This window comes from Colossoma macropomum, unplaced genomic scaffold, assembly GCF_904425465.1.
Source record: "Colossoma macropomum unplaced genomic scaffold, Colossoma_macropomum, whole genome shotgun sequence".
Lineage (NCBI taxonomy): Eukaryota > Metazoa > Chordata > Actinopteri > Characiformes > Serrasalmidae > Colossoma > Colossoma macropomum.
The window spans coordinates 61562284-61588086 of NW_023494792.1; the positions used below are offsets into that span (position 1 = coordinate 61562284).

The 25803-nt window shown below is 36.8% G+C and overlaps 1 protein-coding gene across 1 annotated transcript in view; it reads right to left on the reverse strand.

The window, feature by feature from the left end:
* cacna1c (calcium channel, voltage-dependent, L type, alpha 1C subunit) overlaps nt 1-25803 on the reverse strand; it is a 335868-nt gene that overhangs the window by 218931 nt on the left and 91134 nt on the right. Inside the window, exons 2-3 of the mRNA XM_036577755.1 lie at nt 15734-16109; nt 5451-5556 (exon numbers count right to left, since the gene is read on the reverse strand). Coding sequence (XP_036433648.1) covers nt 5451-5556; nt 15734-16109 — 482 coding nt within the window. The remainder of the gene's footprint in view (nt 1-5450; nt 5557-15733; nt 16110-25803) is intronic.

Genomic DNA, 25803 nt, shown 5'->3' on the forward strand with positions numbered 1-25803 from the left:
CAGTGGCTGTGCAGAGTCCCTTCTGCAGTCAGACTCTCCATGTTTCTTCCACTCAAATCTTTCGAATCTTTTCGAATCTCAAATCTTTCTGAGTCACAATGCTCAAGTCTTAGTCAAAGTCCGAGTCACTGGTGTTGAAGTCAAAGTCGAGTCCCAAATCTTACTTGATTTCATGATTCGAGTCTAAAGTCTTTAAATTCGTGACTCGAGTCAGATTCGAGTCCAAGTCATAAGACTCAAGTCCACACCGAGCAGATAAACAACGAGCTTCACTGAATCTGTATTTGAGTGTCTATTTTTCCCAAATGGACAGATTAACGTAATAAGTTCATTTTCAGGGATTTTGATTTTGAGGCACTCCAAGAGGTTAATTAGGGGGTCCTAGACCCCCTAAGACCTCCCAAGACCCCCCTCTATTCGCCATAGAAAAGAAAGGGAACTGCATACTCAGCTGTCACTGTGCCTTAAGATAACAGCCTTGACGAGATGTCTTGGGACATTTTCTTATGTCCAGACGTCTCAAGGAATCTTCAGATGTGTGAGTGAAGATGCTGTCTTTGTCTTTAGACATGGAAGCTAATGTCTGAAGACAAGTTAGCAATTATATTGTGTGTCGTCAAGACGAGACATGACTTTAGACATCAGTTCATCTTAAGACAGTTCAGCTGAGACCAAAGTGTGGTCCCTTACCAAAAGGCCTGAGGTATTCCTGTGGCTCTGCCACCTACAGTGCTAGATTATTACAGAAGTCTGTTTAATGTAGCATAAAAAAGACGTCTAATAACAATTTACCTTACCTTGAAATGCTTAAACTCATTTCCCCATATCATTTATTTTTATACTAAAAATGATATCTTAACAAGAGAAATCATCTTAAATCTAGTCTCAATATCTAATATTTCTCGTTTTGAGATGGTTGTACGAATATTATAAGATTATAAAACCTATTCCTAGATGTTTTAACTTGTTTTAGGTCATTTTATCGAGTAAAATTATCTGCCAGATAATTTTACTGGTTTCAAGCTCATTTCTTAAAACAAGCAAAATTATCTGCCAAAATAGTGAGACAGTTTTACCTTTATAAAATTACTTAAAACAAGTAAAAAATATCTAGAAATAAGTTAAATAATCTAATTATAAACTTATAACAATCTTAAAATGAGGAATATTAGATATATTGACAAGATTTAAGACAAGTTAAGATAATCATACCTATAAATAATTTTTGCAGTGTAGAATTTTTTATTTATCTTCACTGGAAAATGTTACAGTCACTGTCAGTCACAGACTCGCTCATTTGCAGGAAACACGCCTTGATTAACGTAACGTTGCTCTTCGGTCTATTTTCAAATGTACAGTTGTAACCAGAGACAATACGTTAGCAACTAAGCTGAAAGAACCTAATGAATGCACTCAGTTCATTAGCCTCAGTATATTGCTGTATTTATTTATTTAACAACCAGTTCTGCCCCCGACTGGACAGTGAGGACTTTTAATTTGGCCCAGAAAGAGAGAACAAACGAGAACTCAATACTGCAAAAAAGATATCTTAGCAAGTGAAAACGTCTTACATGTAGTTAATATATGTAATATTTCTCATTGTGAGACTGTAGTAAGAATATTATAAGATTATCCCTGTTATTTCTGGACATTTTAACTTGTTTTGAGTCATTTTTTCTGACAATTATTGAGATAATTTTCCTATTTTTTTAATTTTCTTATTTCAACAAATTATACTTATAACAAGTAAAATGACCTGCCAATGGAATAAACACATCCATAAGATAAAATTACTTAAAACAAGTTAAAAAAATAGGTAGAAATAAGTGAAAGTCTTATAATGTCCTTACAACAGTCTCATAATGAGAAATATTAGATATATTGACAACATTTATGATGTTTTCACTTGCTAAGATACCATTTTTGCAGTGCAGGTACTGGGTTTAACGCACAAAACGAACTGCAGTAGTAGTATATAGATTGTTTCATCATACAAAATCATACAATATCTGTGTGCAACTACAGGAAACGCTATAGAATGAAATTACAAGTGAAGTCACACAACAGAACAATGACACAGGACACGATATTGCTGTGAATACCAAGAAGCAAGAAATACATAAACACAGAGTGCAGAGATCACCCCGCACACAATTTTGTGTAAAAATATTCAGACATACGCTGCAAAAAATGATATTTTAGCATCTTATATGTAGTTAATACAGCAAAGGTTTCAATTATGAGACTACTGTAAGAATATTATAAGGTAATTCCATCTGTTTATACACACTTTGACTTGTTTTGTGTCTTTTTTTAGCAAAAGTGTCTCATTCCACTGGCAGATTGTCTGAAGAAATAATGATAATTTTGCTTATTTCAAGACATAAAACAAATAAAATGATGTGCCAATGGAATAAAACACTTTCATAAGATAAAATTACTTAAAACAAGTAAAAATGTCTAGAAATGAGTTCAATAATCTTACAATATGCTTACAACAGTCTCATAAAGAGAAATATTAGCTATATTAACTACATTTAAGATGTTTTCACTTGGTTACATGGCTGTCACAAGCAAATGATAACCATTACAGCTGTTTCTCATATTTTGACATTGATGTTTCAGGAGTAAAACACCACTACAATGCAGAGCAGTGAGCTGACAGATGCATCGCTTTAGAAACAGAACCATCAATGCATCAGGCTCAGAAGATTCCACAGCATCATACAGCAGTGATACAGTCCCAGCAGTGGAGAAATACACACCCCAACCGTCACTTATGACTGCGACTACAGGACGTCTCCATTCTGCCAACATATACAGGCACCAATAGTAGAAAGCAATACAAACCCCAAGACCGAGCGGTGAAATTGAAACTCCGCAGAAACAAGGAAAACATATCTCGCTGCTTTGTGCTCTGACTATATCAGTACCCACAAAACAAGGCACAGGCAGCAACCTGCAAAATGTAAACACGTCCCATTTGGAGAATATGTTAGGAGAACAGTAGCTGAGCAGATGGCCTGAAGTGTGAAATTGGTACTCACTATTGTTACTGTTAAATCTGCAGCGTCGTAGCTGTGAAAGACGCAGCTGTCAGAAAAGAGCCTGCGCCACCCAGACGATCTGAGACGGGTCTATTTATTGATTTATTTAGCCTGATTATCACCCCAGTGTTACATGTCAGAGCTGGAAGAGTCTCTCCTACACAAATAAAGGTCCTAACTCGATGCTGTCGTTTGAGAGAGCGCTGGCAGTTCAGCTGCAGGTGAAAAGAGCTTCACTGCAATAGTGTCTTGTCAAGTACAATTATCTTATATATAGCCAATAAATCTAATATTTCTCCTGTTGAGGTTGTTATAAAATTAATTTAAGATTATTTTCCATATTTATAGAAATGTTTTACTTGTTTTAAGTAATTTTATTAAGTAAAATTCTCACTGTAGGCAGATCATTTTGCTTGTTTTAAGAAATGAGCTTTAAACCAGCAAAATGATCTGTCAGTATAGTGAGATCATTTTACTTCATAAAAATACCTAAAATAAGTAAATAATGTCTAAAAATAAGGGCGATCATACAAAGTGGGTCTCAGAGGGGTAACAAGGCACTCAAGAAAAGAAAAGAAGTAACAAGAAGAGCAAGTAATTAGCCTTATTAATTACTTAACAAGGGCTTTATAGTTTGTTCCTTGTTACTTTATAGACAATATATATAATACTAAAAGTAAAAAATAAGATAAGAAATATAAACTCTATCCTTCGCAAAAATTAACAATATAAATAATTATAAATAAATAAAAGCTAAAATATTTACACTGTAAATATATAATATAATCTCATAATAAGTGCACGAACATCTCAAAATGGTAAATATTAGATATATAGACTAGATTTAAGATCAGTTCACTTGAGAAGATGCTGTTTTTTGTAGCGTAAGCCATCGTTCCCACCCAGCATCAGGACCAGCTGCGCTCTAGATATATGGCTGAGGTGATGTTGGGTTTCGAGCTTGGTTCTTCTTGTATGACCCTCTTGGCTCATCGAATTGAGATGGACCGAATGAAAGTTTTCATTAAATTATGTAAAATTTGCAAAATAATAACCCAAAGACCAAAAGTTAGGGATGTATAATTGGAATCAACCAAAATCAGAATCAGATTTTTGCTCGAAGCACTCAGCAATCAGCCAGTTTATTTTATTTTGGCAGTGTTGCAGTTCTGTGAGATTAATAATGTGAGCATGTTTCTAAAATTTTCTCTTTTTTAAAAATATGCTATTGGGAGTGGGCTTCATACATATAAGAAATATCAAAGCTATACACTGCAAAAAATATCTTGCCAAGTGAAATGATCTTAAATCTAGTCGATGTATCCAATATTTCCCATTTTAAAATGGTTGTGCACTTATTATAAGAGTATTTACTTTATTTCTAGACATTATTTAATTATTTTAAGTAATTTAATTAAGTCAAATTCTCTCCTTATAATGGCAGATAATTTTGCTGGTTTCAAGCACATTTTCCTAAAACCAGCAAAATTATCTGTCAATATAAGGAGAGAATTTGACTTAATTAAATTACTTAAAACAAGTAAAAAAAAGTCTAGAAATAAGGTAAATAATCTTAAATTAAGCTTACAACAATCTCAACAGGAAACATATTAGATTTATTGACTATATTTAAGATCATTTTTCTTGTGAAGATACTATTTTTTGCAGTTTGATAGATGATTTACTGTAAAATTAGAGGTTAACTAATAACAACGGTGTAAATTATGGCAGTTTTGTTTGTTGCCGATGAGTGAATGCTAATGGGGTTCTGAAGGTGTCTCAGCGTTCTCCGTCCAGAGTGACCACTTATTTTCTGACCAAAAGCTAAAAAAAAAACCTAACGTTAAAACCTCAAAATGAAATCAAAACATACTTTTATCTTTAAGCCTTTTCTCCTAATCTTCTCTTTTTATAATACACAGTTAATCTTAATTTTCCCTTTCCAGCATCTTATTAGACAACATAACAGTAGCTTGCAGTAGTTACCCATAAGCAGCTGCTTATGTCGCTTATTAGGTAGAGTCGGCTCTGGTGAGGAGGCTGTGAATGCTATGAACTCCAGTTGTACGGAGGAAGACACAAGTGGAACTACAAGCCAGTGATTTGTGTGGAGTAAAGAGGAGGTTCTAGTCAGCCTATGAAATTATATCCTCAGATAAGCAGGATGTTATTGAGTTTTCCAAACCAAAGCATGAGCAAAAGTCCATCAGACCATCTACGAACAACAGTCTTCACAGCTTCCAAACGGACCTCCTCCAGTGTCCATTCTAAGCAAGCACCATCATCACCACTCATGGACCATCATCATCAGCACAGATATAAAAACTAGTCCACGTTCATCAGCGCAGACTCGTTTAATAGCGCGGCGGCAGGATAATGAAAAAGCAGCACCGTCTCTCTTACCAGGTTGGAGTTGGTGGCGTTGGAGTCGTCCTCTGGGAAGGGGATGTAGACAGCTAAGGCCACGCAGTTAGCAAAAATAGTCATCAAAATGATGATTTCAAAGGGTCTGGAACAGTGGAGAGTTAAGGACTAGAAACAGGTGGAGAAGATCAAACAGAATGAGAGCAGAAGCTCTAAAAATGGACAGAAATAGACACATAAATTCATATTTTGTGGTCATGCCATGTCCTATTAGGGCTGTCAGATGGGATCAGAAATCAAATTGAAATTCCCCTTTTGTTTGTTTGTCAAATATTCAAATATAATTGAATTTAACACACAAATTAACCAAAAAATCAAAATGCATTTCATTATTTTTGAAAAGAAAATTAGTAAAACAAATGACAACACTCAATAATTAAACAGTAAAAGCATGTTTTCTAAATGACAATAAAAATCTGTAAAATTAGTCATTTAATTTTTTGGAAATACGGCATTTACTGTAATTCAACAGTTTCGCTAGTTCAGCTACCGACATATTTTATCACAAAAATAACAGTAACAACCATTACACTTACATTTATCCAATAAGTTTACATTCTATTCCTGTAAATTAACAAAAGCAGTGTTCAAATACAGGATATATATGGTTTATTCACATGTATTTAACCTTTGTTTTCCAAAACAGTGTATAAACAGTGTAGAATATACTGCAGTATGATTTGTAAGTCAGTGATACATCTCGTAAACCCACAAGGGGGCGCTCAACATAAATTATCAAGCAGTGTTTAAAGCAGTGAAATTCAGGCACAACTCGTGAGATGGCTGTTAAAAAAGGTACACAGGTCTATGCTGGTGATGTAACGTCCTGCTAGATGATCTCCCAATCTATTGATCCATCTGAACAGTGGTCTCCAGAAAACGTTCAGAGGAGAAGATCAGCTAGATAGGTGGGCTGGATCAGTATAAGCTGCACAACTATCAAGTTCAGAGTAAAACTAATACAAACGGTGACCAGAACCGCCAACACACACTCATGTATGAAGCTCGAGTTTTCTGTTCCACCTTAAATGCTGCTTCAATTACTCATATGTCTCATACACAGAACCAACATTTGGTAAAAGAAGCTGGTGAATCAGAGGCCAACCTCAGCCTCGTTTCCTAATCAGGAAATACATTCAGCAGTTCTGATTTATATCAACACACCACCAAATTTTCTCTTGGACGTTTTTAATTAATGGGCAGCTAACGAGCAGAGCTATAATCAGACACTGGAGATGCTGGACTCTTGAACACGTCTCGCTGGCTGATTTAAGGCTGTGCTCCAAACTGTACACTTCTACACTTCACCTACTGCACTAATGAGAGCACTTCTAATGGCACTGCAATTTTTACACACTGCAAAAAATTCTTAGCGAGTAAAATCATCCTAAATGTAGTTAATATATCTAATATTTCTTATTATGAGACTGTTGTGAGAATATTATAAGATTATTTCACTAAATTCTAAAATTATTTAAAACAAGGAAAAAAGTTAAATAATTATATACTGCAAATAAATTATATCTTAGCAAGTGAAAGCATGTTAAAATAGTAAATGTATGTAATATTTCTCATTACGAGACAATTGTTTTACTTACATTAACATAATTTCACTTTTTTTCTAGACATTTTTACTTGTTTTAAGTAATTTTATCTTATGAAAGTGTCTTATTCCATTGGCAGATTATTTTATCTTGTTTTAAGCATCATTCCTTAAACCGCTAAAATTGTCTACAGTATTTCTCAAAACAAGAAATGATCTGCCGATAGAATAAGACACTTTCACTAGATGACATTTCTTAAAACAAGTAAAAATGTCTAGAAAAAAGTAAAGCAATGTTAATGTAAGTAAAACAATGGTCTCGTAATGAGAAATATTACATATATTTACTATTTTTAACATGCTTTCACTTGCTAAGATATAATTCATTTGCAGTATATAATTATTTAACTTTTTTCCTAGTTTTAAATCATTTTGTCTAATAAAATTGCATGACTATATTAGCGGACATTATCTGATTATTAAAATGTCTAGAAATAAATTAAATCTGATAATAAGCCTCCAACAGTCTCAACATGAGAAATATTGAATATCGACTAGATCGACGAAATTTTTTCTTGCCAAGGTTCCATTTGTGGTGGTTCATCTGTTCAAGCTTGTGGTAACAAGCAATCAAAATAGTTTCAACTCAGAAAATCACTTTGAGTGAAAGAATCGTTTGTTCAAATCATTTATTTAGTTTGAATAAAAGTAGTAAATTTACTTGTTACCACATGAAAACATTTGTTTAGGTTAAAGTGATGAACGATTATGTAGTAAAAACAAAGTAAAAAGCTTATTTTTGGTGAATTTAGTTGGATCAAACGACGACTTATTACAATGAAGACGAAGATGCCTGATTACTCCAACAAGCCTGAAGGATCATCCAGCTCCACCCACTTGTGTACATTTGCAATTTTTGCACCATCCTACACTTTTCTGAACTAATCGTTGTTGTTATTAATAACTACATGCGCGGCTTTATCAAAAGTGCTGTGAAGACTGAACGCCTCCTTTGGGACGGAGCTCTAAAGGTCACACTTGGTCTACTTCTTATTCTGGACTTATCTTCTCATTTCTGCTGCAGCTCCTCGTCACCATCAAAGGTTATGAGCTCTCTGATGTGTCAGACCTGCATCGCCGGCTCAGGCTTCAAAAACAAAGATACTCCCATTAAAAAGTCACGCACGGGTTCTCAGAGTAACTCCTCTGAGAGCTCCATCTCCTGTGTTCACTCAAATTACAATGTATTACCATAGGTTCAATACAATGTCACCCTCCTGAGCTCCAGTGGTGGACAGTAACGAAGTAAATGTAATTCGTTTCTGTACTTAAGTAGTTTTTCCTGTATCTGTACTTTACTGAAGTTTTTCCATTTTGGGTGACTTTTTACTTTCACTCCACTACATTTCAAAGTCAGATATCTCACTTTTTACTCCACTACATTATGAGAAATCTGTCGTTCCTTTTGGTTTATGTGTGTATAAAAACGTTAACATGTCAAAACGAAAGAAGCGCAAAGCAAGAACACCAATCAGGGCACAGCGGTCACTTAGTTTTGAGCTTGTTTTGACCTGTTGGTCATACCGACCCAGTGCAGCACACGGTTCAACATCAGTGCAGCAGCGTAAAATTTTGGGAGAGTCTATTCAACATAAATGATGAACTAACCTAACTTTGTGTAAACAGACCACAATATAGAAATATGTACTCATATGCAGTTGAGACTGACGTGTCTTTATTCTGAATTTATACAAACACATTTCATTTTATAGTAAATTAGTTTTGGCTAGTTTATGTTTATGAACAGAGACCTACAGATGCAGTTTAGTAAAGGAAACTCATTTGTGAATCTGAGTTTAAAGTTTTTATTAAACTTAAACTTGTAACTAAGTTAATGAATCTTTTACCTTTGATACTTAAGTACATTTGAAGGCAAATACTTTTGTACTTTTACTCAAGTGGAGGTCTAAAGGGAGGAACTTCTTCTTTTACTGCAGTAATATTTTACCTTGGGTGTCTCTACTTTAACTCAAGTACATGGTTCTGTACTTTGTCCACCACTGCTGAGCTCAATACTGAGGATTCTCAGCGTATTTGTTTGCGTCCAGGACGACCGAGACTGCGATAAGGCGACATCAGGCTTTGGCATCCATCACAAATCGAGCCTTAATTAAAAACACACTCACGTTCTTTACGTTCTTTCTCATTGCCACTTAGAACTGAGAACCATGATACTATTGTCTGAATGGCTCTTGATTTTAAGGTAGCAGAGGTGTCTTGTTTAAGGCCGTGCTACAGAAACCAGCAGGTTCCACTGGGAAGAACATGGAGGAAAAAAGATGGTTCTTCAAGGGTTCTTTAGTAAAGAAAATGGTTCTATATAGAACCATGAACACTCAAAGCACCCTTTGCACCCTTCAAAGGGCTCTTTGCATCACAAAGGCACTCCTAAGATTGTTGTATATGGTTCTATACAGCACCAAAAAGGGTTCTTCCATTGTTACAATACCAAGCTTCTTGTAATAGAAGAACCATTTTGGTGCTATATAGAACGCTTGTCAAAAAGGTTCTATGCAGAACCATCCACAGCACATTCTCCGTCAATGTGATGAACTCTTTCACGATGCGAAGAACCGTTTAATCAGGGAAAGGGTTCTTGGAGTGTTCGTGGTTCTATATGGAATCATTTTCTTTACTAGAGAACCCTTGAAGAACCATTTTTTTAAGTGTGTAGCACATGAGAGCATGTTGAATGTAGTTAATTTGTCTAATATCTCTAATAATGAGGTTGCTGTAAGAATACTGTAATACTCATTTTACTTATTTTGAGAAATAACGAGGATAATTTTGCTTATTTCAGGAAGTAATACTTTAAAAGTAAAATGCTCTGCTAATGGAATTAAACACTTTCATAAGATAAAATTACTTAAAACAAGTAAAATTGTCTAGAAATATGTGAAATAATGAAGTCTCATTTTAAAATCTCATCTTTATGTTGTACAGTAAAGTGTTTTGTCTTTTTGAGGCCACAGATGGTTTGTTTAGTTCATTTAAGTCCGTTTTTGTAAGTCTTTTTTTTTAAAAACTTGAGTAATCGTCACAATACTGGATCACCGAATTCCTAATGTAAACGACAGTGGCGACGCTAAACTGAGCCCTCTAGATCAGTGCTGAGTTCTGGATGTTGGCAGAGTGTGCTCTGTGGAAAAGAGTTATGGTTCTCCAGCATTCAGCACTTCATGACGAAAGAGCATGAGCTCAGAATCCCACATGAAGAATTACAAGGCCACAATAACACAGGCCTGCTTAGATAAACATGGCTGTAGATCAGCACTGCGGACACTGGTGACAGGGCGGAAATGAAGCAGTGTGGTGCTGAGGCGCTCCGAAGCAGGACGGCAGAGGCACGTTTTACCTCCGTATTCGCTCTTCCGTTCTCGTTTAGCTCGTTTAGCTACTGTGTGTCTTATTGGTGGCCGAATCCTACAACATAGTCCATTATTCCACTAATTAGCAAGATTAGTAACTAATATATCACCTCGTTCTGGCTGTATAAATCCATTTTTGCAGTGTTTCACCTACACACTGCAAAAAATGGCATAGTGTCAATTAAAATTATCTTAAATAGAGTCAATAAATCTAATATTTCGAATGTTGAGATTGTTGTGAGCTTGATTTAAGATTATGTCAGGTTGCAGATTAAAGTGGATTTATAAATCACTGCTTTTCACGGTTTTATTTGCATTTCATATACTGCACCAGATATTTCAAAACTGGGTCTGTATGTAGCTCATTTTTAGGTTATTAATTGTCTCCTCTCTAGATATAAAAATGATACAAAAATGCAAATGCACTGCAAAAAAATGGTATCTTGTTAAGTGAAATGACCTTAAATCTAGTCGATGTATCTAATATTTCCCATTTTGAGATGATTGTGCACTTATAAGATTGCTTTCCTCATTTCTAGACATTATTTACTTATTTTACTAAAAATAAAAACATCATTTTGCTAAATATAATTACTTAACGCAACCAAAAACGTCTAGAAATAAGGTAAATAATCTAATTATAAGCTTATAACAATCTCAACAGGAGAAATATTAGATTTATTGACTATATTTAAGATAATTTTACTTGAGAAGATACTATTTTTTGCAGTGCAGCCATTATAGTAAAATTAGCTGATTAGCTAAATGGCTAATAAAGCTAACTCATTACCCAAAATAAGCATCATTATTCCCTCAGACAATATCACATCTTCTGCTTTATTTGTTCCATTTTGTGTTCATTGAAGTGAATTAGTTCAAATGATGTCGTTTGATATGATTAAATGGTAAATTATAGTTAATCTGATAAAAGCAGTTTGTTGTTTTGATTCTTGCATTCTAATTAAAGCTGTTTTTAAATAATCAGCCACTTGTACGGTCAGTCAATCATTCAGGCGAGACATGTCTCCTTGCTGACACAGTCACTGATTCATGTATGTCTGGACGACTAAACCGTTTGACCAGGTTAGATTATTCTATTATCGTTTTAAACTGGACTAAAATAAAGGATTTAAATGTGCTCTGCTTGTTCAGAGAGGAAGGGCGAGTCAGTAAGAGCTGTAGAACAGAGAGAGAGGGATGTGGTCTCCGTGGAGATGCTGCAGAGAAAACGAACTGACTTTTCTTTTTTCTTTTCTTTTTTTTTTTGGTTGCTTGAGCAAAATTGCAGCCATTACATCATAATGTAGTGAGAAGATTATTTAGTTATATTTTATTATACAGTTTATTACATTTCACATAATTTAAAATCAGGGTGTGACGGTAAGAGAGAGAGCGAGAGAGAGAGAGAGAGAGAGAGAGAGAGAGGAGACTGAAAAAGAAAGAAAGAAAGAAAGAAAGAAAGAAAGAAAGAAAAAGAAAGAAAGAAAGAAAGAAAAAAGAGATAATGAGAAAAAAAAAGAAGGGAGGGGAAAAGTGAAACAAGAGAGAGTATGGGGAGAGAAAAGAGAAAGAAAGAGAGAAAGAAAGCAAGAAAGAGAGAGAAAGAAAGAGAGAGCGAGAAAAAGAGAGAGTGAGAAAGAGAAAGTGAGAGCAGCGAGAGAGAGGGGGAAGAGAGAGAGAAAGAAAGAGAGAGAGAGTGTTGTGAGTGTATATATTGGTGGTTAATTTGAGATGTCAGTGTTTCTGTGACTCACAGATCATCAGTTTGTTTTTATTTCTCTCTTAAGAAATCGCAGCTTTTTTAGCTCACACACACACACACACACACACACACACACACACACACACACACACACACACACACACACACTGTAAACAAATAATCCCACTGCACACTCTGATGTACACACTGTGTATTTTAAGGCCACTGCAGCAAATTACACTGCAGCTCTAAATTATCTCATGATTTCCTTTTAAACGAGTTCGAATCAGCGGCAATTCACAGCTGACATGGCAGAGGACCAACTGTTATTCTGAATAAAATAACCAATAATGTTGGTGATAAAGGTCTGATAATGCTAATGAGGGTTTTTAATACGAATGCACTGATTTTACATTCCTGAACCTTCTAACAACAACATGTTGTTCATGTGGAGCACTGAGTGTTCTGATGGGCTCAGGCATCAGCGTGTATATGAAGTGGCCCTGCACTGCAAGAAATGATGCCTTACCAAGCGCAAACGACTTGATAAATAAATAAAGTAATAAATTAATAAACTGGGCTGTGAACGCGGCGTTTAATATGTTTTAATGTTCGCAGTTCCTTCACCAAATTATAGTTCCTTAACGAGCAGCTTGTTGCTATGTCAGAGTAACAAGCTCCGCCCACTCGCTGCACAGCCGGCAGTTCGTTCTCCAGCTCCTCACACTAAACTCTCAAACTGTCATCACCACTGAGCAGCTTTTCAGTCGGCAGCTGTGACAGAAGAACAGCTAAACAATCTGGAATCAGCCAGAAATGAACCTAATACCATTCGCCAAACGTGTAGTCTGATCTTCAGAGTCTGACCAAATCAGACTGAGCCATAAAACTGCCGCAATATCAAGTTCAGCTCAGTTTTGTCAGTTTTTGCCAGATCAGTATTAATGTTGTTTTGTTCCAGCCAGTCTGTAAAGCATCTTACAGCCCATTTAGTTTGGCGAATGGTGTTGGGTTCATTTCTGGCTGATTCCAGGTTGTTCAGCTGTTCTTCTGTCACAGCTGCCGACTGAAAAGCTGCTCAGTGGTGATGACAGTTTGAGAATTCAGTGTCATCTCATCTTCAGAGTCTGACCAAATCGGCTGTCGGTCAAATGTGATCTTAAAAGTGTCCAGTTTTCTGTTTGTGGCAAAGTAAGAAGTAAAAACGTTCAATTGTCTTGAGCGTCTCCTACAGCTGTCAAAGTCGTTGCTTAGCAACGGCGTCTCAGTAGAGTGATACAGTGTTTGTGAAAAAAACGTGATGTTATGGTGAAATAACAGCACAGTTAGAACACTTCTCAACCAATCAGCTCACACGGCCGGAACTAACTATTGTATATTTCACACGTGAAGCATGTAACAGACACATGCTTACAAGTAATCACATGATAACATATTTTTGTAAGTACACTCTCTTGATTGGCGGCTCTGAAAGCTGTTTGCTGTGGCTGTAGGTCTCTATCGGGAGTCTAAAAGAAGCCTGTGCTCTCCTTCCACACTCAATCAATCACTTAATCAATCAGCTCACTGATCACCACTGCACAGTTTGTGTGTTTACATCTCAAACAGCTACTTCTCAGGAAATTTATTATCAATCACTCACTCTCTCACTCACTCACTCGCTCAGTCTCCATCACTGGAGACGCTTTCGCTGATTTTTTGCTACGTGGAGTTTTTAATCTCTACATAGCGAGTCCTTTTAAAGCCTTTCTAGTTTATTCGTTTTTTTTAATGAAGTATTTGAACTCTTTGAAACATGACTTATCGTTTGCTATTATTTAGTTTTATAGTCCATTTTTATTGTTTGGCTTTTAAAAAAACTAAAAAGGTATTTTTTTAATATTCAATTAATCATTAAAATGCAACTGCACAAATAATCCTGTTAAAATCACACCTGACTATTAAGACTTCTATGCCTTAAAACACGTCTAATACAGGGAGATTCACTCGAAAGAGGCCCCCAATATTCCGTAATAACTCTCTCTAGGACGAAGCAATCCGAACGAAACAACGTGCAATGCGCTCCCCAGTATATGGAGCTTCGAACAAGGTGTGTAGCGTATTTTTTTGGTTCAGATTGCTTCATCCTAACAAGAGTTACAACAGAATATTCGGGGCCTCTTTCGAGTGAATCTCCCTGTACTATTAAAAATATGATGTAAAAATCTAATTGAAAGCTTGTGCTTGTTATACAAAACACAGTAGGTCACCATTGTCACTGCGATGACGTGATATAGCTGCACTAAATTCAGTCCTACGGTAAATAAGACAATCAAAAAAGTACATAACACAAAGTATGTAAGTACGTAACGCTGTAGCTAAAACTGGAAAGGCTGAATGACATATTTGAGTTAAATCAGATATTTAGCTCACTGTTCTTCGCTCAGTGGACAAAAAAGAAAGAGCAACTATTTTATACTGCAACAAAAATGGCAGCTTACTAGTAGAGGGATTTGCACATTTTTACAAATAAGTCAAATATTTTGCCTGGTTTATTCAACATATTTGAATAATATTAGACATGTATACCACGTTGAGGCCTACATGTCTCAACAGTGAGGGTTCCTTTTAAAAAATGGTAGTTAATAGGATCCAGTTAATTTTAGGCATGTATTCACTCCTTTAAACACGACGACGGTCAACACATACTGTGCAAACAGTGAGTGTGTTTACATGCACTTAATAATCCGATAACTGCAGAAAATCAGATTTTGTCAGTAATCCGATCAACGCGTTTACATGCACTTGAGTAATCAGATAATGGAGAAACTCCGGGTCTATGTGAATCAGACAGTAATCAGATTTCTGCTTTACAACCAGCCAGTAGACCAGAAGAAGGCCAGAAGAAGACTTGAAGTAAACGTAACGTAAACCTCAAACTTCATGACACTTTTTTAAAAAACACACTTAACCTGAAAATATAAACATACATCATCTAGAAGATGAAGAATTTTTAAATCCTTCATTTCGTCAAGCATGTATTTGGTTTCAGCGTCGCTCCAACAGTGGTTTGCTGCCTCTCGCGGCGACGCTGCTCGCTTATTTCCGGTACCACCATCTGTTTTTGCACACGCGCAGACTGATAAATCCGAAAGAAATCAGAGTAAGAGTTCACATGCACTGAGAAATCTGATTACTGAGCTAAAATCCAGCCTTAAACAGATTTCTAGACCATACTTTGATCCAAGAAATCAGTGTGCTGTTTACACGACCATTTGAAAAATCAGATAACTGCAGAAATCTGAATATGATCAGATTATCAAGTGCATGTAAACACATTCAATGTTCTGTAGCTTTGAATAAATAACCTTTACCAAAAAAGCCTGTGTGGCTGCAGGTTTTCATTCTAAGCAGAGCAACACTGGCCCTTTACGGATAAGACTGATGACCTATGATATCAACCAAAAATCAGTGATACACATATAATGAAGATCCCTACATAAAAATAAACTGTGCTTCGTGCTCAGTTATTAATACGATCAATAGAGACAGCATTCTATGACCTCATGCCCCCCCGCCTCCTTCTCCCAGGCCATGACCAAAAGGATACTTCCACTCCACAATACTGATGCAGGCTCTGCGGATGGGGTTTTTGAGGGTGAGGCAGAGCAGGGCTCGCGGGGGCCGCGTGGCCGCCGTCGTGGCCTGCTTCTTGGGCTTGCTGTAGTGCTGCCGCTTGCGCTGGGTGGAGCTGGCCGTGGAGATGGGGGCCCCGGCGTTGCCCATCAGCTTGGCTTGTCGAGCCGCGTCGATGGCCGCCTGCCAGCTGAGAGCGGCGCCCGGCGTGGGGATGTGCTCCGGCGCCAAGCCTACTACACCACCTCCACCTCCACCACCTCCGCCACCACCACCTCCACCACCTCCGCCATGCTCCTGCTCATTCAGACTGGCCACCGGAGCCAGAGACGGGCTGGAGTAGTTGGAGCCTGCAGGAGGAATGAATGAGGGAAGATGAGAGTGAAGCCTAGAACTGAGAACGACATCCATACCTGTTAATGAAAACAGTGACAATTCTTGAAGCAGGATTTCTTAGTTAGCCTCATAACTTACAGGGTAAATCCCCAGATTTTTAAATATTCTGTATAATTCAATCATAAATGTGTCATTCAGAGTGGTTTGGTGTGAAACGCTCTGCTCTAGAGAAACTTACAGAGTCAGAATTGTTCACAGTGGTGGTGATAGGAACCAGACGTCCACCTCTAAAAGCTCCCTCACAGAAAGTTACTACATGAAATCATTACTGTGTACTGCGCCTGATGTCTGAGACGTTGTTTTATGATAGTCCTGAGAAGGTTCTGGTTTAAAACATATGGTTTACAATGTGTTCATAGTGGAGGGATACATGCAGGGCGCTGTGAGGCAAAATAGTCCCCAAAGAAAACTTATTATTTCAGATTTTCCACTATTTTCCATCATCATCATTCCATATAAACTCAGAAGACTCGTGTAGGTTCACTGGTGGTTCTGGATAGTAAATAAAATGTCTATATCTGTGTTGTAGTCATGGCGACCCCTGGTTCCTATCACCACCACTGTAAAGAAATCCGAACCTTTTCACACCAAACCGCGAGTTATATATGCCAGTAACTGAGTTATATATTCCAGTAACTGAATTCACTTTTAAGCATGACAAGTCAGAAAAAATGGAATAAAACAGCAATCTTCTCTCAGTGCATGAGGTTTTGTAGCATGTAAACAAAGAATCAACCCTTTTAATGGAATAAAACATTCAACATAGTTTTGTGGGTTTATCACGTCTGGAATCAGTTAACAGATTCTTCACAAACTAAACGGTATGAGATTAAGTAAGTTATGCTGTGACTAACGTGAGTTACTGTAAGACCAGAAGTGTCAGATGATTAGCATTTGTCTGTTTCTCTTCAAGAGTTTAGGGGTTTAATAAAGTACAGTACAGTAACAGTGTCGTTACTTTGCTGTTCCAAGTGAAATATGCCAATAATTCAATGAAATATGCCAGTGACTGAGTTATATATGCCAGTGACTGAGTTAGGTATGCCAGTGACTGAGTTATATATGCCAGTGACTGAGTTATATATGCCAGTGACTGAGTTAGGTATGCCAGTGACTGAGTTATATATGCCAGTGACTGAGTTATATATGCCAGTGACTGAGTTAGGTATGCCAGTGACTGAGTTATATATGCCAGTGACTAAGTCATATATGCCAGTAACTGAGTTAGGTATGCCAGTGACTGAGTTATATATGCCAGTGACTGAGTTATATATGCCAGTGACTGAGTTATATATGCCAGTTTCTGAGTTAGGTATGCCAGTGACTGAGTTATATATGCCAGTGACTGAGTTATATATGCCAGTTTCTGAGTTAGGTATGCCAGTGACTGAGTTATATATGCCAGTGACTGAGTCATATATGCCAGTAACTGAGTTATATATGCCAGTAACTGAGTTATATATGCCAGTAACTGAGTTATATATGCCAGTAACTAAATTAGGTATGCCAGTAACTGAGTTATATATGCCAGTGACTGAGTTATATATGCCAGTAACTAAATTAGGTATGCCAGTAACTGAGTTATATATGCCAGTAACTGAGTTATATATGCCAGTAACTAAATTAGGTATACCAGTAACTGAGTTATATATGCCAGTGACTGAGTTATATATGCCAGTAACTGAGTTATATATGCCAGTAACTGAGTTAGGTATGCCAGCAACTGAGTTATATATGCTAGTGACTGAGTTATATATGCCAGTAACTGAGTTATATATGCCAGCAACTGAGTTATATATGCCAGTGACTGAGTTATATATGCCAGTAACTGAGTTATATATGCCAGCAACTGAGTTATATATGCCAGCAATTGAGTTATATATGCCAGTAACTGAGTTATATATGCCAGTGACTGAGTTATATATGCCAGTGACTGAGTTATATATGCCAGTAACTGAGTTATATATGCCAATAACTGAGTTATATATGCCAGTAACTGAGTTATATATGCCAGTAACTGAGTTATACATGCCAGTGACTGAGTTATATATGCCAGTAACTGAGTTATATATGCCAGTGACTGAGTTATATATGCCAGTAACTGAGTTATATATGCCAGTGACTGAGTTATATATGCCAGTAACTGAGTTATATATGCCAGTAACTGAGTTATACATGCCAGTGACTGAGTTATATATGCCAGTAACTGAGTTATATATGCCAGTGACTGAGTTATATATGCCAGTAACTGAGTTATATATGCCAGTGACTGAGTTATATATGCCAATAACTGAGTTATATATGCCAGTAACTGAGTTATATATGCCAGTAACTGAGTTATATATGCCAGTGACTGAGTTATATATGCCAGTAACTGAGTTATATATGCCAGTGACTGAGTTATATATGCCAGTAACTGAGTTATATATGCCAGTAACTGAATTCACTTTTAAACATGACAAATCAGAAAAAATGGAATAAAACAGCAATCTTCTCTCAGTGCATGAGGTTTTGTAGCATGTAAACAAAGAATCAACCCTGCCAATATGGTGGAACGATCTCACAATGCAGCACGACACAATGTCCATTTACACCAAACAGGCATAACATTATGATCACCTCCCTGTTTCTACACTCATTGTCCATTTTATCAGCTCCACTTACTATATAGGTGCACTTTGTAGTTCTACAAAGTTCTCTGTGTGGTGGATCATTCTCAGCACTGCAGTAACACTAACGTGGTGGTGGTGTGTTAGTGTGTGTTGTGGATCAGACACAGCAGTACTGCTGGAGGTTTTAAACACCTCAGTGTCACTGCTGGACTGAGAATAGTCCACCAACCAAAAATATCCAGCCAACAGCGTCCTGTGGGCAGCGTCCTGTGACCACTGATGAAGGACTAGAGGATGACCAACACAAACTGTGCAGCAGCAGATGAGCTATCGTCTCTGACTTTACATCTACAAGGTGGACTGACAAGGTAGGAGTTTCTAATAGAGTGGACAGTGAGTGGACACAGTGTTTAAAAACTCTAGCAGCACTGCTGTGTCTGATCCACTCAGACCAGCACAACACACACTAACACACCACCACCACGTCAGAGTTACTGCAGTGCTGAGAATGATCCACCATCCAAATAGTACCTGCTCTGTGAGGGTCCATGGGGGTCCTGACCACTGAAGAACAGGGTAAAAGGGGGCTAACAAAGTATCAGAGAAACAGATGGACTACAGTCTGTAACTGTAGAACTACAAAGTGCACCTATATAGTAAGTGGAGCTGATAAAATGGACAATGAGCGTAGAAACAAGGAGGTGGTCATAATTTTGTGCCTGATCAGTGTATATCTATAAAAAACACATAAATAACTTAATATTTGACACTGTACACTAGAACTCCTACAATTCTATATTAATACATATAAACAGCCCTTTTCTGGTTCTTGTAACACACAGAACAGAATTTTCTGCCAGTACATCACTATACACACCCTCCAGTCTATTAGCAGCCCTCCGAACTTGACTGTATTGAATAGCAGACAGTGAAGGAGAAGATTTAGCTGAGCGCTGCCACTCAATCCCATCTCTAAGCAGAGAACAGCAGATGAGATTACTGTAGCAAAATGCAGCACTGACACATGCTCGCTCGCTCTTTCTTGCTCTCTCTAATCTCCTGCCATTCTCGCTAATAAACGCCTCAGCACATTAAATAACACATAGGCTGGATTAGCGGTAGCAGCATGCAGGACTGACATGGAGGATTCCTCCACTTTCCTCTCCTAAAGGTTAAACTCCAGAAAGCTGATCAGAATTTAATTGAATTAAAGCTGACGTGGGCTCCAGATAAGGTTGCTCATTTAGTTAAATCTTAATGGTGAGATTTTGATTCAAGACTGGGATTTTTTGAGGCTTAGACTAAATCAGAGGTGCAAAAAAAAAAAACAGTATTATTTATTATTTATTAATTAAATTCTATTGTTTTCCAAAAAAAAGGACATATATTTTTATATTATACATGTCAAATACACTGCAGTCCATGCTGAAACACATTCCAAACACTAAAATGTATTTCAGACTATATTGCCATAGTAACCATATAGTAAAATGCATTTATTTTAAAATGTATGGGGAAATATTACACATAGACAAACATAAATGTATGTGAATTTGTTTATCAAATCCATTTGAAAATGTATGAAAATATCCAGAATCCTGTCTGATGCTCTTCACTGTCTGATACCTTTAGAAATGAATTTGTGTTCCAGTCTCTTCATTTTAAATCTGATCAAATGATCCTTTAACAGGACAGAAGCGAGTGTTGTGGGTATTGATACTCTGTGAAAATGCAGTTATGATCTGATATCTTGTTTATGTGAAATACATTGTGTGTGAGAGTCTGACTGCAGACGTACACGGTTAATGTAAAGTACAGTGTAGATCACAGAAGTCAGTACCGTTCATTCAGCTCATGAATATTCAGTTATATCTGTAAGCTTTGTTGAAAAATATATAATAAAAAAAAATAATAATAAAAATATATTTAACAAAAATGTTGGCCATTTTCATATATTGCAAAAATATATATGATTAATACATTTGGAATATACTGTTTTTTTCCATATGGGTGTCTAACAGGCTAACGCTACAATAATAAAAGACAAACTACATTAATAAAAGACCAAGCCTCTACAGATGGAGCTGCTGTAATGCTGCTTTCTACTGTATTTAGAAAGTAAAAGTCTTATGTGTGCCTGTTACAAGCCTGAAATGTCTGTATTTAAACTACAGGTGACATTAAAATCCAATATAGCGCTGAGCTGCTAGCCTCACTACCTTGGCCCTAGCATACCACAGTGAAAATATCAGGGTCATTCGTCCATCTCTGCCAACTGCACAACTGCCAACTGACTCAATCACAGCGCGAGTATATGAGGATACGCTCGCATATAAGCAGCACTGTAAGCACATTACTTATTCACTGTAGCGTCTGTCTGCTGAATCAGAGGTCAGAGGTCATCCTGTGTAATGTGAGCTTATTTTCTCTTATTATTTAAAGGGTTGAATGAAACTGCAGGTCCTTCCTGCTGCAGTCGTGAGCAGTTACCTGTGAGCTACCCTTTGTTTTATAGCTTCTGCGTGAAAGATTTAACATCACATAGCATTTTATACACTATAATACTGTTCAACAAACCAGTGGGTTTCTGCAGCGCTGCACTGATGTGCATATGAACCATTCCACCAAATCGGTTCAAACGGCGCTCCCACGGTAAAATACTATTAAAAAATAATCAAGTATTCAGATCTTAGATATGTACAGTGGTTATGTTCCGATCTATTTAAACCCAAAGCATTAACAGATGGTAATAAGATACATACATCATTGCTGTCAAGACAAAACCTCATATCTCCATTTTTTGACCTAATTTGGAAAAGGCAGTTGCCCTTCATGCTGGGTCAGAATTTAATTCATGATAAACGGACCAACATAAATGGTCTAAAATTGCTTGGAAAAAAAAAGCACTTTCTATGAATGTCACGTTTGTAAGCATCTATAAACACATTTATAACATGTTACAATGCATTCACAAGGTATTATAAATATGGTTATAAATCTTTATAAAAATGAATTACACTGCATTACACTTTATAGCCATGTTTATCATACATTATGAATTGTTAATATGATGCATTATAAGTAGTGTTAATAACATGTTATACTGTCAGTGCCAGCTTGGAGAACGTAAAGTAAAGACAAATACAGAGTTTATTTCCACTCTGAGATTTCCAGTATTTTGTTTCTCAGTGCTGGAGCTGTTAGAGCTGCATCTTCAGGGCTTCAGTCCTGAATATTCAGATGCTCCAAACAGGCTGTCCAGCCTAGAATCACTGCTACAGTGAGCTTTTCTTACCCAGCGTCTCACTTTAAACACTACATTACATCACAGCAAACCAAGCACCCATCAGCCCCTCCCCTGACCCCCCTCTGACATCACACTGAGCGTGAAGTCACTGTGGAGTGAAGGCCTGGAGACGGAGAGGTGAGATGGTAGAGCACTGTCATTGTAATTTGTTCCCTCACTGGTTCTAACGTCAAGCACTAGAACCCTTCACTCTGTAACATCACTACACTACACTACAGTACAGCACTGCTCATTTCTGCTAGCATTCTATTGGATATGCAGTGTTAAGTTAGTGCCAGGCTAACGGTGGTGTACATTACCTTTCCCACATTGGGTAAAACACTGATGGCAGCTCTAGTTTAAACTCTGACATTTGAAGCCTGTAATGCGCTTTACTGTGAATGTTTTAGTGTTTCAGTAAATCCTTCAGTAAATACTTCAACTTGAAGCCTCACTCTGAACACTGGAGGAGGCTTTATTACAGTACACTTCACTTTACTTAGAGCGGACAAATACGACTTATGAGCTCTTATAATTTGTTATGAACAGTACTTATAATGTATTATGTTAACAATTCATAATGCATAATAAGCATGGCTATAACGTGTCATGCATTTTTATAAATATTTATAGCTATGTTTATAATGCCTCATGAATGCATTATAACGTTATGAATGTGTTTATAGATGCTTACGAATGTGACATTCATAGAAAGTGTTACCAAAAAAAAATTCTTGATTTATTTCCATTAAAAGCTAAGAACGTTTTTCCTCCTCCTGTCACGTTACCTTTTTGGAGATACACGGTTTTGTTCCGAGAGCAACGATATACAAATCATCATTTATCAGGTACATTCTCTTGGAAGGTATCAGTCCAAAACCCAAATTTACACTTGTGAAAATAATGCTTTAATATTTTGGTTTTTTTTTTAAAGATCGTTTTTATTTCTTTTAAAGTAAAGTTAAAATATTTAGATTTATCACAAGCTTAATTTTTAAACTAAAAGAACTTGCTGTCCCATGTTTTCATGTCGCTACCGGAACACAAAGAGTTTTAGTCTGTGGGCGGAGCCTTATTTTAGCCACGCCCCTGCACTTTAGACCAGGAAGTGAGGCTGCATCCCTGTCCCTCATGGCCACATGGTGAGCAGTTAGATCCCATTGTTTTGAAGTAAATGTGTCCCAAAGTCTGAAAATCAGTGTGGAACATTAAGAATTTTTACTATCAGCAGATCATTACTTGTTTTGGGAAATTATGATGATAATTTTACTTATTTCAAAAGATAATACTTAATATGATCTGCCAAAGGAATAAGACACTTTCGTAAGATACAATTACTTAAAAAATATGTCTAGTAATTAAATTAAATAATCTTATAATGTCATAACGAGAAACATTAGACATACTAACTACACTTAAGATGTTTCCACTCGCTAAGAAAACATCTTTTCTCTTGCTCATTGTTTTTGCAGTGTATGAATCTTTTTCATCACTCCATTTAATACGTTTCTTTTTTTCAGGAAAAATGCATCGTCACTACCATGCCGAGGGTTTTTTTTGCTTGTGTGGCCCAATTTTCCAACAAAAAAAGGAAAGCGTATGAATGTCTTCATTTTCTTTCATCGTAAATTAAGAAAATCTTTCTCGTATAATCTGACGTGCTGCATAACTGAATTCGCACAGTCTGACATGGAGTTTGATCAGCATCTGGTGCAATAAAGCATGCAGGAAACGCATAAGAGCGCTTTAGTCACACAGTGTGAAGCGGCTTTAGAGCCAGGGTATGAGCCGAGTTTGTTAACCCAAAACTTTTACAGCTTCAGGAATGAAATAAAGCTCTGCTGCTGGTTTTTAAAGCTCTAAATGACCTTAAAGCTCCTGAATGTCTGTTTATGATCTCAGATCTGCAGATTCTGAACACCTTCATTAAAACACAGAAAACGTGGAGAGACTCTTTCAGTTATTCTGCTTCTAAACTGTGGAGCTCAGTTCAGCTTTTATTAGAAAGTCGAGCTCAGAGCTCACTTTTAATAAACATCTGAAAACGCAGCTCTTTTGAAAAGTGCTAATAAGTAAAGATATTATTTCTCAACAGCGGTCAGTTCAGTGACCGGTTAGAGGCTCAGCCTTCTGTGATATCAGTATTGCGATACTGCCATAAACAATGTTCTGTACGCTGCAAAAAAGGTAATCTTGGCACGTGAAATGATCTTAAATCTAGTCGATATATCTAATATTTCTCATTTTGATGGTTGTGCACTTATTATAAGATTATCTAGCTTAATTCTAGACATGATTTACTTGTTTTGGGGTATTTTATTAAGTAAAATTATCTCACTATACTGGCAGATAATTTTGCTGATTTCAAGCTCATTTCTTACAACAAGCTAAATTATCTGCCAGTATAGTGAGATGATTTTACTTAATAAATTTACTTAAAACAAGTAAAAAATGTCTAGAAATCAGGTAAAAATCTTAAAATAAGCTTACAACAGTCTCAACAGGAGAAACATTAGACTTATTGACTATATTTAACATAATTTTACTTGATAAGAGACATTTTTTGCAGTGTAGTCGATACATCTAATATTCTTCATGTTGAGATTGCTGTAAGCTTATTATAAGACTATTTAACTTATTTCTAAAGGGTTTTTACTCATTTAAAGTAATTTTACTTTGCAGTGAACTGGCCTAGAGTGTAGTAGGAGAACGTTCTTCCTAGAGTAAGAGATGCTCCGTCCCTTTTGGCTTCACTCTCTCTCTGTCTCTCTCTCTGTCTCTCTCTCTCTCCTGTGGCTCATTAAGGGTCCTTATCCAAATCAGCCAATCCCAATCCGAATCAGTATCCAGTCCCTTAAGCATGCACGAACACACAGGCGCTTGAAAATAAAAAGCACGCACAAATCCACACAAACAACACCTGAGTCATCAAAAGTGACACTTTTTCAAATGTTGATCTACGAGCACTTCAGCTGGGATTTCCATATAAAGAGTCTGATGAATGAAGATTGATGGTACAGTCAGACGCTTCACACACCTACACAGGGAACGTAGCCTGTGGCGACGTGAACCCAACACGCAACCTGAGTCTGAGCGCTGGATTTGGGGGAGTTTGTGCGTTTCTTCTCCTACAACAACCGTGGACCCCCCCACACACACTGCCCCCCCCCCACACAGAGCAGTATAAACATATGATGGGTTAATCTCGTGAACACAACACTACTGGGACTCTTTTTTTTGGATATATAAACAAAGATGCCTTGTTAATTATTTTAAAATAACCCTGAATTATTGACTTTATTTTAAACTGATTCTAGCTAACACTTTCCAACTTAAGTGACCTCATTCTCATCACCGCAACAACACAATAAGTAGATAAATCTGTAAATGATGATTTTTAAATTGCTCTCACTGTTATAAAATTATAACAAATTTTTATATAATATATTTTAATATATTTTTATATAATTTTATATAATTTGTATATATATTACAAAATATATAATATTACATTTTACAAAATGTAATATATATTTTGCAATTTTACCACATTACCTCAGATTTGAGCCACATCCATTAGGTCTACTAACTTTACAGTGTGTGGCCAGATCTGGGCCGAGGACCCAGCCATATACCGGCCCAGAACAAACCCAAAGATGTGGCCCACAACTGGGCCAGACAAATTTTATTGACTTTTATTGTTAGCGATTCAGTTTTGTCTGAACATGAACTGTAAACAGCCACATACAG